The 19,665-nt window shown below is 38.6% G+C and overlaps 2 protein-coding genes across 3 annotated transcripts; both read right to left on the bottom strand.

Moving 5' to 3' along the window:
* Nucleotides 1–2,443: 2,443 nt before the first annotated feature.
* Nucleotides 2,444–10,162, bottom strand: rabgef1l (RAB guanine nucleotide exchange factor (GEF) 1, like). Its single transcript, XM_012871806.3, has 9 exons — nucleotides 10,024–10,162; nucleotides 9,127–9,312; nucleotides 8,835–9,007; nucleotides 7,901–8,079; nucleotides 6,972–7,053; nucleotides 6,731–6,863; nucleotides 6,553–6,644; nucleotides 6,204–6,460; nucleotides 2,444–4,674 (listed from the first exon to the last, which is right to left on the bottom strand). The coding sequence occupies exons 2-9, from the start codon at nucleotides 9,294–9,296 to the stop codon at nucleotides 4,240–4,242; spliced, it is 1,521 nt and encodes a 506-aa protein (XP_012727260.2). The 5' UTR covers nucleotides 9,297–9,312; nucleotides 10,024–10,162; the 3' UTR covers nucleotides 2,444–4,239.
* Nucleotides 10,163–11,572: 1,410 nt separating this feature from the next.
* Nucleotides 11,573–17,985, bottom strand: LOC105932585 (caspase-1-A). 2 transcript variants are annotated; one of them, XR_004933310.1, is made up of 3 exons: nucleotides 17,851–17,985; nucleotides 11,854–12,101; nucleotides 11,573–11,712 (listed from the first exon to the last, which is right to left on the bottom strand). XR_004933310.1 is itself a non-coding variant. In XM_012871807.3 (3 exons), the coding sequence occupies exons 1-3, from the start codon at nucleotides 14,566–14,568 to the stop codon at nucleotides 11,704–11,706; spliced, it is 264 nt and encodes an 87-aa protein (XP_012727261.2). In that variant the 5' UTR covers nucleotides 14,569–14,651; the 3' UTR covers nucleotides 11,573–11,703. The 2 variants fall into 2 exon arrangements, 1 of the variants encoding a protein (XP_012727261.2); XM_012871807.3 differs by lacking the exon at nucleotides 17,851–17,985 and adding an exon at nucleotides 14,562–14,651.
* Between the last annotated feature and the right edge of the window lie 1,680 nt (nucleotides 17,986–19,665).

The raw sequence follows: 19,665 nt of genomic DNA, 5'->3' as shown, positions 1-19,665 counted from the left end.
ATAAAGATCCCACATGACTTGAGTTTTTTTACGAATTTGATTCTGTAGCAAAGTTTGATCTCAAGCTAAGCCAGAACGCCCCTCATTATTTCGACATATAAACAAACAAACAAACAAACAAAAAAACATCCTGATGCATGGCCTTGGCAACTTAAGTGGCAGCTACAAAAGTTAGCTAAATGCAACCCAAATTTCAAATTTTAATACTACATAATTTCACTCTATCTTCACTAATGAAGATTCACTCACCTCGGTATGCCAGTGGTTTGAAGTGGCTGATGCAGCAGAGGAGTTCTCCCTATTTTCTGATTAATTATGGCGGTATAAAAATGAATGTAGAGCGCTGAGCCCATTATGGGCAGGAGACCATTCAAATCGATGTACTTTTCCTTATGTTGTCTATTTGCTGGGAAATCCAAAATAACAATTTACATGTGTCTATGTAGGAAGAAATTAAGCTTCTTTTGTTTTGTATAGTACCCGTATATTGGGATGAATGGTGTGAAATTTGGTGCTATGTTGCCAGGACAGCAAAACCTTTTGCCACTTTTTGCATTGCATTTTTTTTTCTGTTTGCCATATTTTATGACTATCCATGACCATCTTGGACTGAAGGTTTCAAGTTCTATTCACATTCTATAGACACTCCCAAGTGGTCAAATAAACATTAGCTAAACTATTGAAGAGAGCATATCATGCAAAATCCATTTTAACCCCTTAAAATCCATTTTAACCCCTTAAATATCGTTTGTGGTGTACTCGGAGTCTCTAGGAGTGCAAACAATTTTGATGTAGTCTCTCCAGGAACTGTGTAGATATATATTTATATCCATTTATCCTTTGACGTGGGGGTGGGCTTAATGTTTTTCAAGCTGTTCAGTTTTTTCTGTTTTCTATTACATCTCTTGGACTATTGAGCCACAGTATTCGCTGTGAAACTGCTAAAGGGACTTCTAGCTTACCAGTCTCACAAATCCACCATTTTTATTTCTCGGAGCAATTTTGTAGTCCAAGCTGAAGGATGCCAAAGTTTCAAGTGGAGAAGTCATCGGCTGTTCAATACACCGTCCCCCAGCGTACTACAAAAATGGCCCAATGGGGTGGAGTGAAACACTGCGACCTGGCGCAGGGCCACATGAGAAGTGCCTCCTTTAGATGTAAAAGAATAAGTAATAATACCATCTAGTGGGGAAAATCAGAACAACACAAACAATGCTTTTCACAGACACCAGCCATTCACTCAACGGTCCGTTGCTGCTGTGAAACCCCACTGAATTTTAACTTACACAGGACAGGTATATGATATTGTATTTTGTTCCATTTCTTGTCCACTTCTCTTACTGGCTTCCATGTTTGCAGGCTGCTGCTGTTTTGCCAAAATAAAATACCTAATGCTGCACTCTGTTTTGGGAACCCTGGGAACTCTCATATGATTGGCTCGGGAACCAGGAAGTAGAAACAACGGGCTACACTCTGAACCGAAGTTGTTCTGGACTGTACCTCTAGGTTTGAAAGGAGAAACACTTCCATCCTGTGTGACAAATGAGAATGATTTAGGTTGATTTTACAGTAAATATCTTACTTATTGCTCCTTTAAAGAGCCAGCGTCAAAATGAGTTGCTCTCAGACGCACCTCAGAGCAGAGGTAAAAAAAAAAAAAAAGAGGAGAATATAAGGATAAATTAACAATGAATTCAGATCAAAGCGAGGCTGTTCCAGTTTATATAGATCTATACTAAATGACTTTAATGTGAAAAAGAACTGAAAAGCGTGTCACCTTTAAGAGTATATGCAGTCTCTTGAGTTGTGATGCTCATCCCACAAAAGTTTTTAATTTAATCATTTAATTTAAAATAAAATGAGTGGCAACCTGGCTTAACCTGTAATTATGCCACAGTATCATGCATAGGAAAAGAAACTTAAGAAAAAAGAGCTGATGTCATGACAAAAATGAACTATGTCATCACAAATTAGCACAGGTTTTACTGCCTTTATCTTAATATACATGCAATATTTAAAAAAGACTTCTTGATGTTAAGTCTACCACCATACCTGTAAAGATATGAAACAGTGTGGCAATAACCTAAAACTGTGTTTAGGACAAAGTTTCAGAAAAAGAAAGCTGCGTGTTTTTTTGTTTTTTTTTAGTCACTTTATATGCGCTAAAAGAAATAAACAAGCTCTTGGGATTGAATAACTCTTCTTTTGCTCAACTGTCCACTGTAGATCAGAGAATTTCAGATGTTTCAGATGTTTTAACATATCTGAAAATTTCCCCATTTTTTTTTTTTTTTTTTATTACTATGTGCTGAAATGACCCCTTCAACATTTAGAGATAAAAAAAATCCAGGAAGTCAAGTTCCACCTCAATTTTGAGGAAGAATGACTCAGCTCCGGGCAGCGATGTTAGTCATGATGAACAGAAACTGCACGCATACAAGTGCTGATTTTTGAATTTTATTAATCATCATCATTGCACTCCCCTAGACGTAGGTGGAACGAACCTGTCCCAATAAATTACGCTTTAAATTAAAAGGCAGTTTTGAGTTAATCTCTCTGACCTCAAACTATAACAAACCTATAATCAAACAAACGGTTTAAAACACTTCTTCAAAAACTTCAGGTTTCAGTGCAAAATTAAAAGGTTGTTCAAGCCACAGCCAAGCGTTGGAAAACCTGGTTTTCAATCAGCAGGTGCGTGCGTCTCTTCTGTTGCAAATAGCAACGAAATACATTAAAATCTTGTAACATAAAAGAAAAAGAAAATCCAAGCTCGTGAGCAAATGTAATAAATATGCCTCTTGCATCTTTTTGAAACTATCAGCAATGCAACATTCAGTCTCACCTGATAAAAGCCGAAATATGACTCTGAAAAAAGGAGCTTAAAATTTTAAACAAGAAGAAAAGTTCAGCAAAAATAACTAAAAGAAGCAACCAAAGCTTTAAAAGTGATCATTATTTCCATTTTGATATTTGGAGGAAAACAGCAACATTTTTTGTTTTGGTCTTAAAAAAACAAAACAAACTTAAAAGCTTTTATGGAGCAAATAATAATAAAATCTCTATCTGTGACTGTTCCTTTAACAGAGACAGCCTCAGCCTCTTGAAAACCAGATCATTCACAATTTCAACTAAATTACACCCATGCTCTTTGACTACTGTTAATACTACAGGTGTAAAGTCATCATAGAAGTATTGATATTCTGACACTTTATAGAAAAATAAAATCTGAACATCCAGCTGACGACAGGTGATGGAAACCAGACAGTATTTGGACATATGTACTACTGGAGAACTTGAATGGAACGTGCATGCAGCAAACACACACACAATCTCTCTCTCACTCAGGTTTTTTTCAGGGAAATTAAACTAAATTCAGCATTAATCACAAGCTGGACTTGAAGAGCAATGTCAAGGGAGTTCAATCGTTCAGATTTTTTACACGTCTTTCTTTTTGGCTTCCAAACTTTAATTCACTTTTCTGTCTGATCAGATGTTCACTGGACATCTCATATGTCGAAGGTATTATACTCTGCCTGAAGGGTTTAGGACTCAAACACACCATTTATCTTCACTGCACAAATGTAACAACTAGAAAAAGTACTGAGGTACTGCAGGTAGCGGACGACGAGAAGATATGTTTTGGAAGAGCTTATAGTGGAGTGTTTTCCCTCCTTTGTAACCAAAGTAGCCACATCAGAGGAGCAGGAAATTCTGCCCCCACAGTCTCCATGGGTCCGTCTCATGTGGAGCCATGGGTAAATTTGACCACTTATTTGCCTTTTTTTAAATAGTCAGGTAAATGAGAAGATAATTGCACCTTCACTACTGTGAGCAGCTTTGTTTAAAACTAGGGTGCCCAAATCCACCTCCTACCATTTCAGAGCGAACCTACTTTAGTTGAGACTGGAGTTTTACCTCCTTTGACCAACCGGTCGATAAGACCAACATCTGGCTGCAGCTTACAGTGAATCTACTGTATCTTCTCATTTAACTCGCTGCAAGAAAGTAAATAAGCGCACTTTCTAAAAACCTAACAGTGACATTACTGTTCTGCTTTTATAGCCTCTAAGGTAGCAGAAAGATGGAACAGACATGGCCGGGCGAAAAAACCCGGACCCAACAGACGGCGCATGTGCAGATGGAGTGTAAAGAGAACACAGGGGAAGATGGAGCAGGACCTCTAGGTGAGTTTCTGCTGAGCAGACGCCCCCCCCCCCCCCCACCACCACCCTTCCATCAGCCTGCAAACACCTGAGGCTGCAGCGGCGGGGGCAGCAGCTCGTTCTCAACGTTTTCAGAGTCGATAGCGGACAACGCCGCGGACGCCGTCTCGCTCGCTGCGCTCGCTGTGGAGTGTTGCGTCTCCAGCGGAAAGCTCTCCAGCGCGCTCTGCACTTTCTGCTCGACTTCATCCGTCCAGTCTATCAGGTCGCTCTCCAGCTGCCGAGCCTTCTCTATGACCCGCTCCTGCCTCTCGTCGAGCCCGGTCAGCACGTCCAGGCTGTTGTGGGCTTGGCTGAGAGCGGCGCTGCCTGAGGAGGAGGAGGAGGAGGACGCAGCGGGCTGCGGCCCGTTTGGGGACGCCTGGCCCGACATGTAAAGCTCGAACTCCTCAGAGCTCATGTTGAGAGACTGGCCATCCAGTTTCTCGATGAAGGCCACTGCACAGCACTGTAGAGAGGAGGAACAGTGCTGTTAAAACCAAAATGATCATCTACCAAGCCCCGATGATGCATAAGTTGCAGGAATGAGGGGAGGAACTGTGCTGTGTGTCAACAGCGCCCTCTGCTGAAACTCCCATTTAAAATCTTTTAGACCTTACGGTCACCATGACTACTATACACCAATACAAAAAGACTGCAAGTGAACGCATTACCAACTTGAAACCTGTACTCTTGGGCTAAATAGAAACAAAACGGATTTTTAAACCAGAGGAAGAACACATCTTCAGTTTCTTAAAGCCAAGAAGAAACTGTAAACTTTGTGTTTTTCCACACAAATTTAAAGTTAGTTTTTGGCCCGCTTTTACAAAATGGGTTAAAGCGACAAGTATGAACTCCAAGGATCACCAGTAGTCATGCTTTAAATGTGTAATCTGCAAAAAACACACACTGCAAGCATGGAGGAGGAGAATCTTCTGTGTGGTTGATTTGGCGCTATATAAATAAAATTGAATTGAATTGAATTATGTAAAATGGTCCAAATGTTTAAAACACGGTCTTTAATGGGGCGGCTTTTAAAATTAAATAGGTCCAAACACATCTGACACGGTTACCGGTTTAGAATTATGGGAAATAAAGATAAGGTGACACATCTTTCAACAATCAAGACTCAAAGAAAACAGAGTGACATGTTGCTTAGTAACAAATAATGAAGTGTTTTACCTACAAATACTGGGAATAATTTCCCAATATTTAGGTCTTCTAACATTTTCCAGCCCTAATATGAAAATCTACAATTTAATAAAAAGGGAAGAAAGTGTAAATAATATTCTGTAGACCACAGATTCACAGAGATGCACTGATTATGCTTTTCTAAGCTGATACCATTTCTAATTTTCCTTGAGGTCTGATAGGCAGATTCATGTTTTGTCTATTATTCCTTAATCACTAAAAAGAACACGAAACACTAAATTTAACAGAAACTAAAGGTATTAAAACATCACTCCCACTTTTAGAGTTTATAAACAGAAAACAGTGTTGAGTCTTATAGACTGGGCGGATTAATAAATAGTGAAAAAACATTTGGCTCCGATTCCAATTTCTCGTTTCATTTCAACTACATATAATTAAACAGCAGCTGCACGACAGATCAGAATAAACATTTAGTGAGATGTTGCTGTTTATCCCGGCTAAAGCTGTAAGAACAAGCAGGAACTGAAAACGTGGCACAGCTTTCTACTGCCCAGTTCTGCTTACTAAAGTCTGACATTATAATAAATCACGGTGACACCTTGGTGGAATGTTAAATAAGACAAATCAGTAAAAAAAAAAGCATGTAACTAGACTGGATTTTCTGCTGAATATTTGGCCAGATTTGGACATGAATGTCAAGAAAAGACAGCCGTACAATAACATTAGACCAGTTAGGTGTGATGTATTTAATTTGCTATTACTTCATCTAATGTTAACACTAGGGCTGTATTTTGCAGCTAGTGCTGCTAGCCACTCATATGCCAGAGAACGCTCTCATTTGCTCACCAGATTAGTGAAGTAGTATCCGTCCTCTCCGGTCATGAGTCTGCTGGGGTTGCAGAAACGGGTGATGTACTGGATGTTGGACTGCAGCCGTGGGGGGTTCGCCTTCAGGACGATGTAAATGAGTGTCGGGAGGAAGTCGTCGGCTGAGGCGGCCTCCTTCTTGCTCACTCTGATGCCGTTGAAGATGTGCTTACTGCACCGAGTAATGCACCCCAGCTTGTCTTTGGGTACTTGCTTCGAATCCATTTCGATTATATCTGGAATCGGGCACAAATGTCAGAAGAGGAGTGAGCTAAAATGAGCAACGAAACAAAAACACAAAAAACAAAAAAACTGGTGCGAGACTCACCTGTGATAGCTTTGACGACACTATCCGAGACCTCAGGGATCTCCTCATCCACCGGCACGCACAGCATCTCTATGGTGACCCAGTGCAAGTCTCTGGAACCAAAAACAAACAGGATAGTGGGACATTTCTACTCTTCTGTGCGTAACAGATTTAAAATTGGGAGCTTTTGTTTGCAAACCTGATTCTCTTCTGAATAGCCAAGTCTTTCTTCTCGTCATCTGTGGTTTCAGGGCAGAAAACCTCTGTGTAAAGTCGAGTCATCATGTACTTCTCTACTTCATCCATGACCCTCTCCACAAGCTCCGACGAACCTGTAACACCCCCAACACATAGATACTTTTCACAGGCCTAATCTTTGACATTTGATATTCACTATATGTGGTCATCGTTAAAACATATTATTTAGGGAGATGAAGCACCTTTGAACTGGTTGTGAAGGCGATCTGACAGGTTCTGGTAGAAGTCTTGCACACACTCTGATAGCTCATCAGCTCCCATGTCCTGGACAGGGATGGAAAAATTTATACTTTGTCTGACAGAATCTGATTACACAGTGACGGACAGGTTTGTGTTGTGAATGAAAGCAGAACAAAGTAGTGCATGGTTGTGAAGCGCAGCTAAAACGATCAAGTTTGCTAAATTGAAACTTGAAAAGCGCAGTGAGCCTTTTCATTCAGCTCTTTTACTCTGGCATCCCTAAATAACATTCGGTTCCTTCAGAGGTGGTCTCGTCGGTAAATGAAGCACACCTAATTTATTCTTGATACAAAACCAGCTGTTCTGTGAAGGCCTCAAAGGTTTGTTAGAGAACTTTAAGGAACAAACATGAAAACCAAGCAGCACAGCAGACAGGTCAGGGAGAAAGCTGTGGAGAGGTTTTAACCAGGGTTCATAAATCAATATTTTGATCTTTGAAAATCTCACAGAGCTTTGTGCAGTCCGTTATCCAAATTCAACACCACTATTATTTTTCAGCTTTATCTGTAAGCATTTCTGAAATCCATGTCGCCGTTCTTTTTGCTTCATAATGATGCACTACTTTGAGCTGGTCAATCAAAAAGCAGAATAATGAAACACATGGACGTCTGTGGGAGTAAAGTGACGAGAAGTGGAGAAGCTGAAGAGATATGAACACTTGCATTACATTTACGTAAACAAAAAGCCAATATATTCAAAGAAGTAGAATGCTAAAATCTCAAGTTTTGGTGCCATGCGGTAATAAAACTGTTCAAGAAAACGTCCTCCTTAAAGAAGGAATAAGCAAAACGTCATTAATTTTAGACGTTGTGTGAAGAACTAATAATAAGTGAAAAACGCATAAGTTTAAACAGGAAAGATCAAAGCTCACCCGCTTGTACGCCATGCTTTCCGTGAAAGCCCTACACTGTTTAAAGATTTCCCTGCCAGACTTCACAGCCTTCAGGAAATCAATGAACTCTTGCGTTGCGCGGTCTCTGTCCAGAGAGGACTGTCGACCGGCTGACGAGCTGGGGCTGGGAGTTGACTGTGTGTCAAAGGGGCCAGCATCTGGGAATGGACAATAAACAATATTTCAGAAAGATTTCTTCACATCCTTTGCAACAACTGTGCTACAATCTTCTAACCATTGTTAGTTTTTTTCTTTTATTTTCTACATCCAGGAGATGTGGTAAACAAAAGGCAGAACAAATATACATTTCATAAACAAATTAAAGGCGGAAAAACATAACAAGAGGAGCAAAAATTTAGCATTAAGGATCTATTGGACAACTGTTTGTGCTCTATTTACAAAATAAATTGAATTAACTATGGGCTAAGCATTACTAAATTGGCTGATTAAAAGAGAAGTGAAATTCAGCTAAATGGGTCAGCTGTTTCCAGGTAAAAACATTCAAGCATTCAAGAGCTAAGGGCATAGAAGCTGGCCAAACATTGAGTTTCAGGTTAACGTTTCATGTAGCACTACGCACGGTAAATCAAGCCCCTGTAAGAGAGTTAAGTCAATTTGTGCAATAGATAAATAAATAAATCAATAAAAAAGGTAAAAAAAAAAAAAAGACAAACTATGGGCGTCTTATCACTTTATAGACATATTCAATCGTAAGGTGGCTGCTAGGATTTTGAAAAACAAAAACAAAAAACAGGAACAATAAAGATGCCAAACATTGAGCAAGAGTTTATGCAATGACTGTTTTTAAAGGCACTAAATGGGACGTGTGGGTGGGGCGATTTGTCAGATATAGTAGGAGGTGGATCCTAGGTCAACAATAAAGTTGGTAATCATTGGTGATTAGAAAGATTACCTTTTTTGGGGGGTGTTTTTGTTGATGGGGTGAAAAATTTTGTGACTGTGTTGACTCGACTGGACTTCTCCTTCGTCTTTCTTTCTTCAAACTTGTTGAAGGGAGTGACTGCAGGTTGTGATTGCGCCCGCTGATGTCTGCTTGCATATGCTTCCTCTTCCTCTCGCTGCAGCCTGGGAAGACGATGACAGAGCAACGGAAGAAACTCGTCAGATGGAGAGTAGGACAAAAGCCACATCTCAATGAGGTAAGAGATCAACGAAGCAAGACGTAAAAAACTAGACTCGCAAACCTCTCAGCAAGAGCCTGGTCCTCTTGAATTTGCCTTTGCTTTTCTCGTTGGTTTTCCTCTCGCCAACACTTCGAGCACAGCCCCTGCCAGGCTCCGTTGCCATAAAAACCACATCCTTTCTTGCATAGCAGCTCCGATTGGTCCACATGGATGCCACGTCGTTGGCTCATCCTAATTCAGTGACAGCTGGGAAGGCAGAAAGAGAGAAAAAAAACGTAAAATAGCAAACACATCCAAAATACACTGTGACTTCTCCTGCATTGTCTACATTTAAATTGTTTACTTTTAAATCACTGCCGCACCTTATACTGTAATTTAATTTTTACTGCAATTTACAAGCTGTATGCAACGAAATTTCGTTCTGTACGCACTCTGTGCATACAAAATGACAAATAAAGTTGTCTAAGTCTAAAGAGCTGGTTCACTACTACCTAGCTCTTTAAACTGATTACAACAATAGTACACGGTTATTACCAAGTCAATGCAAGCTTGAATTCAAACAAAGTTGCTTGTATGACTGAGCACATCAGCTGTTCAAGATGACTAAGTCAAACACATTTCAGCAGGACTTGTTTTCAGTGACACATCTGGTCCAAAGGAATGCAGAGTTGCTATTGGCTAAGCTAGCATTAGCTCGCAAATCTGAAAACACGTAAAACCATCAAATTATTTCTTGTCAGATGGCGACACACGCTATGAATAATTTCGGACTTAGCATATTAATGTTAGAGATAGCTGTTAAAGCCCAACAGAGTTTCTCGTTCTCAAAAACGACAAAATTCACAAGATAATTAACTGTTAGCCAATCATTAGCCTCTGCTATGTGAGGTAATGACACAAATAAAATCATCTGTTATTTACACAGTGTTTGTATGAATCATTTGAAAATATACACACTTATTCGTCTCAAAGGGTTATCGCCGCTGTCTCCAGCCAGTTCTTGGTGGATATATTTACATTAGCTAAACAGCTAGCTTCGTCCTAGAGCCATCTTCGCTGACACATTCTTCTTCTTCGGGGATAAGAATAGAAAACTGTGTGAAAACTCTCGTCTCCCCCTAGCGTTAGCTTTAGATTGACAAAAATAACTAAATAACAAACGACGTTATTTTACAGTGAAAAAAAGATTTCTATCTTTTTTAACTTGTTAATAATAATAATAATAATAATAATAATAATAATAATAATAATAATAATAATAATAATAATAATAATAATAATAATAATGCATAAACACACTTATATTAGAATAAAACTAAAGTGAAATTTAGCTGGCAACGATTTTGTGATTAGTGTTTACTCATTCTAAATTGATTTCCAATTTGGAAATTATCTTCCATTAGAGTAGATTAGATATTGGAGACGCAGCACTCAAAAACAGGAACATTCATTTTTGTTTCACATCTTAAATTAAATTTTATAATATAAAATGTGTATGCTGAAAGACAATTTATTTCCAGACTGGTATTTAGTCTTTGTCTTTAATTTAACCTAATTCAATAGTTTTTAAAAAATTGTTTTATTTTATTGTTCTCTCCTAGGTCAGTACACACCATGTCTCACCTGCCCTATTTTCAAGCTAAATGCCCACTTGTCTTCCCCTTCAGCAACAAATCTCAATCTGTCCTCCATAAATTGCCCCTCAGGGTTACATGGATTCATCATCCTACATTCCAAGATTGCATTATCTGCATGCATTTACTTCTCTCTGTTAACAAAGATTGTTTGATATCCTTTTGTTATAAAAAGGTTTTTAATCTCACATCCCTGGTTAGGTTTAGCAGGTTTTTGCCAACTTGTTATTTAGTTGTTCCTGAGGTAACCTTGTTTTGCTCTTAAATTATTAAATTAATAAGCATATTCCTAAGACTCACATCCAAAAAAATAATAATTATTATAACATGTTTTTTTTTAAGTTAATGGTTCCTCTTGCAGGGCTTTCTGCATTTTTGACATTGTTTAAAAGGGGAACATTTATGTTCAAAAAGGTATCTAACATCAGCTCAAATTCTCCAACAAAAATAAACAATAATGTAAAAAGAAACATTATTTTAAGTAATATTATTAGAATTCATAGTCACAGACATCTGATTGGGATGAACTATAAGTGAATTTTAATAAGATAAAATAAAAAGACTCTACATTTGGACATTACAATGTCCAAATGTCCAAACTATAACTTCATAGTTTGAGATGTAAGGGAAGAGATGCAGAGTAAGCTAAATATACATTCTGTTCCTGTAGATGTTGAATCATGTCTCATACTGTCTGACAGACTTTAATATTCACACAGTTCATTTGGGGGGAAAACAACAACATCATGTCATAATAAAGTGCTTTTACAAAACTTCAGTTAATTCTTTTCACCATGCCAGTTTTCTCTAAAACTCAGCAGAATAATGTCAGTTCTTACATGTGCTGTTAAAAAACATCAAGGCAAAGGAAAATATTTGAAATCTGACCATATTTATTTAAAACACTACATAGCCATTCATGATAATTCATTTTGATTGTAGATTTCTTCAGTCTGCAGGGCGCCATCAGCTGGGATGAACACACATCATTTCCCCTTCAAAGTTACAGCAGCTGGAAAAAGAAAATGTTATTACTGACTTTACATTGTTAATCTGAATGATGAATTTTTCCCTGCACATGGTTCTTTTTGTGAAGATTATTAACTAAAATTTTTGGCAAACAAATGTTACTGAAGGGATCTGTTTACATTACCAGCGCGTGGAGCATAGGATCTCTCTGTTGAAGGTGATTGATCAACGCCATGCTGGGTACATCTCCTCTCTTACGAACTACATCAATGAGATCGCGAGCCTTGTCCGCGCGGCTCTTGTTCTCCTCCAGTATTGATTCTTTCACCCCATCATTGATGATGCCATCCAACAGTAAGTCATCCAGGAGCTGATTTATTACTTCTTTGGGACATCTGTCCACAAAGCTTGTCCTAATCGCCATGAGTGTACCTGTTAAGATAAAAGATACATTTACATTGGGTAAGACCCTCCTCCTACATCTCCACAAACAACCAACCACACGTTCTCTCCCCTTCAGAAACTCATTTTGTAACTTGTTAAAAACAGAAATAAAAACAAATACTCAATTCAATATAGCAACAGACAGACAACCCAGTTCAGGACTAACCTAGTGATGTTCAAACTTAGTTCAAAGTCATCAACTTTTTGATTTTTGTCTTGTACTGGCCCCCACAGCACCATGCTTTGAGCAGAACCCCATTTTGTTTTTTTTTATATAACCTTTATTTATAGGCCTACTTGTCTCATTGAGTTCCAAGATCTCGTTTACAGGACAGACCTGATTTGATAATACAAAAAAAGGACAAAAAGGTTACAAATGCAGCAACATTGCAAATAATTAAAACATCTGACTCATACAAAGTTTCATAGGAAGATTTCTAAAAATCTCTTAAAATAAGTTTAAATTGTCCCAGATAAATGCATGTGAATAGTTTCAGATCCTGTTGTAGAGTGGTCAAAGTTGACAGGGCAAAGCAAGAAAATGTTCTTTTTTCCAAGTTCTGATCATGCTAACAGAGCGCTGAAGGAGACAAAGTCCTGAGAACAGATCTATGGCTGGATGCTAAGTAACATGTAGAAGGATAAATGAGGCGGGAACAATCCAAGGACAGCATTACACATGAAAATGTGACAATGAAGGAGTCTACGGATTGATAATAAGGGCCAGTTGACCTGAGAATATAAAGTAGTGATAAGGGAGAGATTTATGCCCTGTCATGGACCACAAGGCTCCACGGAATACAGCATCCAACATATGCAGAGAAGTGGCAGATGCGTTCAGGGCAGGCTCAAAATTATGGTGCCTTAAGCCAAAATAGATTGAATGTGTTGAATGTGGCAAATCTGCTGTTTGTCTCAGACACTTAAACAGTATCAGAGGGACTTTAATCTCAGAATATACTTTATATTCATAATATTTTTATTTTTGTAATATTACGTGTTTATTATCGTATCCCTTTGGCTTCATTCTCCTGACTTTATTCACATAAGGAATAAAACTAATTAAAATAATCTAACCTGGTCCTATTACTCCAAGACTAAAATAGTTCTGCCAACTGTGACGATTCTGCAAATGTTCCCCGTTAATTCACATAATATGACGTTTTTCTCATAATATTACCACTTTTGTCTTTTTTTTAACTTTATTCTCCTTTAACTTTTTTTTCATATTAGTAATTTTATCTCTTTAATACTCCCCTAAAAAGTCTGTTCCTAATCTGTGTCTTTACCGGATCTTAAAAGGTTCACACAGTTTTATGAAATAATGAAGACCACAATGTTTAGATTTAACCAATTGATGGCCCGGCCCGGTCCCTCTTACCTGGGGAGAGCCTATATCCCCAGCCTAATCACCACCAACGTGTATATACACGTGTGTGTGTGTTATGAATATAAAAATCAATTAGTTAAATCTAAACATTGTGGTCTTCATTATATCATAGATATAGATCTGCATATATATATGTATTACAAATAAATAGGTGTGTGTTTATATATAGCTATATGTTCAGACTATATATATATATATATATATATATATATATATATATATATATATATATATATATATATATATATATATATATATATATATATATATATGCACATCAATATCTAAGAACTTCGATCAATAGCTCTCTGTTCTGCTAATCTCGATCAGTTTATATATATTTCTTTACACGTATACATAAGCTACATCTATATTTTCTATCTAAATACTTAAACATATATACAGGGAACATAGAGTTTCACTACTTTTTGCGACATACAATATGGCGGTGATGTCCACGTGGAAATCTGTGCCCATGAGGCGTCTACATATATGATGTCTAATGGCTGACACAGCATAGTTTAATGTTGCCGAGCGTGGCTTGGGAGCTGTTCGCCGTCATCCTCGTGTATATTCAGTGCATTTTTTTTGACAAAAAATGTAAAACTGAAACAGATAACTGGTCTGGTGCTTAGATTTTTGAGGTAGAGAGATGCATGGCATTCCAGCAACTTAGAACGTGATCCTCATTGAAGGAAAACATTTGCAGGCAGAGGAAGTGACACTTCCTGTTGTTAAAAGACAAATTCAAGTAGATGTTTGCGTTTTACTTCAAAAATATATTAAAACGTTTTGTGGTTACATAAAAACAAGTTACAATTGTGCGGGCTGAACATAAAAGAAGAAGAAAAAAAGGTTGTGGTAATAGTAATAAAGCGTAACTAAAAAAAGATCCGGTACGGCGGGGGAAGGAAGACGACGACTGAGTCCCATTAAATGTAAACTGGAGCTGCACTCTGTTGAACTTGACTTTCACCGCAAACTAAATCAGAACTTTGAAATTTGGTGTGAAGCCTTTGCAATTGTTTGCATTAAAACCTTAAAATCTGTCTTCTTACCTGCCATTGTTCTTCTAACGGTGTGGATGAAAGTAGTCTGTCTCTGTCTCTCTCCGAGGTCGGTCGTGTCTTTTCTCTCTCTGCAGCTTTCCCCCCTCGCCCCCCCTCTCCTGCTTTGCTATGTCTTGTCTTTCTGAGCACTTTCTTCATATCAACCGAACTCTGAAAAACATGGATCTGGAAGCTGGTCTCAATACTATTGATACATTTTTTTCAACGGGTAGGCAACTAAAGGGGGACCCTGCGGTCCTGATTTGACTTATTTTGTGAGATACACCCTAAATTCCTGGAGGAAAACGGTCTGTTATTCGACTTTGTCATTCCTGGATGTCAAATACAGCGGATGTCGGCAGCCATTTGGCCTTGATCAGGCTGCTGGCTGCAAACAACGCGCTCACTGTGGCTGTTAACGGACAGTTCTGGTAGGTGAATGGAGCAGAGCCGAAAAGCTGGCTGTGCTGGAACGCAGACTGGCTTTGGTGGTTGAACTCAAAGGGAGATGAGATAAAATCTGGAGGTGAAGCGCAAAAAAGCCCAATCAATTTGGAAGATTGGATTTACCATTTGGAGCCAGCAAAAGACTTTAAAGCTGACAGGAAAGGCAGTGCAGCTTGTCTCATAACAAATAACATATTTGGATTCCTCCCTATCTCTACTCCTGGATTGTTATGGCAGAGATTGCTCAGAAACCCCCCCCCCCCCCTTCCCTGCGGACACCTGCGAATGCTTCTCTGAACTGTGGGCCGGCTGATAACATCAAGGACAATGGCCTCTGGAGAGGGTTCACGGAAATATAAATACTTTCATCCAAACACACTCACATAACTGATACCCATAAAACTGATGAACGTACATGCAATCGGCCTCAGATGTTTACCTTTCTGCATATATGTGTGTCGTAATTATTTGTGCTTCTCGTGCAAATGAGGTTTTTTGGGGGATGCTTCACATTATATGTGGAAACATAAATTGTGAAGCATCTGTCTTTTTATCTCCCTCCACTTCCCCCATGTAAAATCTTTCTTCAACAGATTTTCAAGGGCAGCGCCTGTGGACTCTGTGTAAGGCAGGGTCTGAGGCACTTTGGAGGAACGCACCTAAACGGCTGCGCTGAAATAGCAGCGGCCGACTGGCTGCGTTCCTTGGCAACGCAAGGCCTCAGTCTATCGTTACCCCAAAATGTTTGTTAAGTGTATGTGATGGACGGTTATACTGGAACTGAATTTTCGATTGCAATGCAAATTGTAGTTGACAATAAAATTGATCGATTGATTGATAAACTCCACCCCGCTGTCCAGATATTAGAGCACCATACATTACAGTAGTAATGCCTGAGACAACTTTTCAAAATAAAAGCAACGTGTTTGACGTGTAACAACATATTTTATTCTTTCTTTTTTTTAACACATATCGACATTTAGCTGATATAACTTCATACAGCTTTATGTAATTTTCTTTTTATTATTCAGGTCTGCTGGTGAATATGGGAATATATATTTCGGTCAGAGTCACTGTTTAGCCTGAATAACTACTAAAACAATAATTGCAAAGAGGCATAAACAGACTTGCTGTTGAGATGACCTGGATAACTGGGAATTTGCAAAGGGATATTAAAAAAGACTTGTTTGTCCAAGTGACTGCTTTCACTTACAGACGACAGATTGAGATCTCCAGATGTTACTCATCAAAATCCATCTACATGTTGTGAAGTTTCTAAATTAAAGCCCTCCAAAACCTCCACGTTAAGTCAATTTGACCAAGGTTGCTGTAAATGTTGCTACTAAACGATACGTTTTCAGTGGATACTGTCACTTAAGCATGACAGTAGAACACCTCCAGATGCTGCTCAACAAATTTAATTCACGTCTGATGTGGTATTTCAAAATAAAAGCCCCCTGTAATGTTGCCTGATTCCACCTGCAATCCCATTACACTGTCATAAACTGTATGCAAAATGACAATAAAGTTTGTCTAAGTCTAAAGTCTAAGTCAAAATCTCTCTATATTGACAGTCACTTTGACCTAAGTTGCTGTCAATGTTGCTGCTAACCCTTACGTTTTCAGTGGATACTGTCACTTCAGCATGACAGTAGAACACTTCCAGATGATGCTCAACAAATTTCATCCACATCTGATGTGAAATTTCAAAATACAAGCCCTTCAAGATTTTTACAATTAGTCACTCAGAACTAGTTTCTGTCAATATTGCTACTACACTGTAAGTTTTCTGTGAAAAATTCAAAATAAAAGCAACTCAACATATGATTTTGCAGTTCTCTTCTCCAAATTGCTGAGGTTTACATTTTACATAGTAATTACACACACACGCACACACACACACACACACACACACACACACACACACACACACACACACACACACACACACACACACACACACACACACACACACACACACACACACACACATATAAATTAAGGTCCAGAAAAAAATGAAATATAAAAAGGTAACCATAAAATATTAAAATTATTATTACATAATATGCACTTTAGGGGGGCTATGTCCCCCCCCCCCCCCCCCCCCCACACACACACAAAAAACAGGGTTTTTATCAAATCAATCACTGATCAAAATTTGGGAGTCAACCCCAGTCAAGATGGCCACCATGTCAGCTCAGCAGAGAAGCTTAATGAAACTTAAATAATTTCAAATGTATTGTTTTATACATGCCCTGCGACAGACTGCCGACCTGTCCAGGGTGTACCCCGCTTCTCGCCCAGTGAATCCTGGAGATAGGCACCAGCAACCCCCGTGACCCCATGAGGAAATAAGCGGGTTAGAAAATGGATGGATGGATGAATGTTTTATACATTGATGTGGAAGTAAGTATTATTTATCCAAACACTGACTGCAGCCAATCAATATACTATCTTTATAACGCAGAGATATTCATTTTAAAAGCCACATGTGTTTCTTTTGGGGAAGTTATCTCAGTAATGCATTCATAGGAAACTCTCCTGAAATAATCCCTAGAAATTTTCCCTAACCACATTATTGATAGACACAATAAAGTCCTTGCAACCTCTTCTCTTAATTTATACTTTTCTCTGCTTTAACTACAGACATCAAAAATGGCCTGTAGATAAAGATGTTTGTAAACATGGACTATTTAAAAACTTTTTTTATTAATCAGAATATTATTATTCGAGAGAATAGCTTAGTTACCTGGCCAATAATCACGATTCTCTGCAATTTGGAAATTGTGTTTTTAAAAATTACGATTATATTTCAAATGCAATTAACAGTCCAGCCCTAATTCATACTTACCTTATGTAACCGCTAACATTGCAGAAGCCTGTAGCAATGACTTGCAACGCTAGGGATGTTGACTGCAGCGCACACCTTTCACCAAAAGCTATCGTTGGAGAAGACCTGTTCATTGTACTTTTATCCTTTTCTCAGATGTTTTTCTGTCAGCTATACAATTTCCTGTATGTTTATGTTTTTCTTTTTGTTCTGTAGAACAGACAAATAACAGTTTGCTGTAAGAAAAACATAGGCCAGTCTTAAAAAGAAATAACATTGTCAGTAAGGAGCAAAAACTGGGATTGTCCAAGATGTCTTGGTCTGCTGAAGCATTCAGAGTTCCTCTCACTGGAACTAAGCAGCCAAGCCCTGCTCCTGAAAAACAGCCCCACACCATAAACCCCCCCTCCGCCAAACTTTACATTTGGCACAATGAAGTCAGACAAGCACCGTTCTCCTAGCAACCGCCACACATAGACTCGTCCATCAGATTTCCAGATGGAGAAGCGTGATTTGTCACTCCAGAGAATGCCTCTCCACTGCCCTGGAGTCCAGTGCTCTTTGCATTGCACTTGGTGATGTAGGGATTGGACACAGCTGCTCAACCATGGAAATCCATTCCATGAAGCTCTCTTGGCTGTTCTTGAGCTAATCTGAAGGCCACATGAAGTTTGGAGGCGTGTAGTGATTGAGTCTGCAGAAAGTTGGCAACCTCTTTGCAGCACTATGCGCTTCAGCACCCACTGACCCCGCTCCGACAGTTTATGTGGCTTAACACTTGGTGGCTGAGTTGAGTAGCCCAGCTGACACAGTTAGCATTGTTTAATGCAGCCCAGCGGGCTTGGGAGCTGGCCGCTGTGATCCTCACGTACATTCAGTGCATTTATTTTGACAAAAAAAAATACACTTAGATTTTGGAGGTAGAGAGAGGCATTGCTTGCCACACATATCTTGTTCTGGTCTACAGCCAGTGCTCTACAGCCACCTAGTGGTGACATTTTGCTTATTGCTCCTCCTTCAAATATTAAATTTCAATACTAAACTAATGTAATCTTGTAATTTATCTCTGCTAAAACTATCAAATCAAACTGAGTAATATTCTCTTTCCCAATTTAAAAAATAAACAATACAAATTTTAGATGTATAGTAAATTAAATTTCAATACTAAACTAATGTAATCTTGTAATTTATCTCTGCTAAAACGATCAAATCAAACTGCGTAATATTCTCTTTCCCAATTTAAAAAAATAAACAATACAAATTTTAGATGTATAGTAAATTAAATTTCAATACTAAACTAATGTAATCTTGTAATTTATCTCTTGTAATTTATCTTCTTTCAATTCTGTTATTATAGCATAAGACTAATGATCAAGACTTACAAAGTTACTCTTCGCAGAATAGACATTATTGTAATATTGTAGTTGCTTCTGTGCAGGGCAGATGGCGGTGGGATGGGGCCCTCACAGCTAGGGCCTGATTCCTGCAAGAACCGCCTCTTCCAGCAACTCACAACGTGATCCTCGTTGGAAAAAAAAAACTTTTCAGGCAGAGGAAGTGAGCAACTTCCAGTGTTAAAAATACAAATTCGAGCAGATGTGCGCGTTTTCCTCCAAACATGTGTCAAAACGTTTTGTTGTTACATAAAAACAAGTTAAAAGCGCGCGGGCTGAACGTAAAAGAAGAAGAAAAAAATGTGGCGGTAATAGAAATAAAAGCGAAACTAAAAACGTCCCGGTACGGAAGAAGGAAAAAGACGATTGGTTCCCATTAAATGTAATAAAGCTGGAGCCGCTCTCTGTTGAAGTTGACTTTTAACACGGGGTTTGCTTCCCC

The sequence above is a fragment of the Fundulus heteroclitus genome, chromosome 18 (assembly GCF_011125445.2).
Source record: "Fundulus heteroclitus isolate FHET01 chromosome 18, MU-UCD_Fhet_4.1, whole genome shotgun sequence".
In the NCBI taxonomy this organism is placed as follows: Eukaryota; Metazoa; Chordata; class Actinopteri; order Cyprinodontiformes; family Fundulidae; genus Fundulus; species Fundulus heteroclitus.
Note: the sequence above shows the minus strand (reverse complement) of the source record. Positions and strands in the feature narration are given on the sequence as shown.

Coding starts and splice junctions, on each gene's coding strand:
- rabgef1l (XM_012871806.3), bottom strand. CDS start 9,296: ATGAGCCAACGACGTGGCATCCATGTGGACCAATCGGAGCTGCTATGC. Junction 6,864..6,971: donor CCTTCACAACCAGTTCAAAG/GTGCTTCATCTC, acceptor GGGGTGTTACAG/GTTCGTCGGAGCTTGTGGAG. Junction 6,461..6,552: donor TGTCGTCAAAGCTATCACAG/GTGAGTCTCGCA, acceptor GCCCGATTCCAG/ATATAATCGAAATGGATTCG.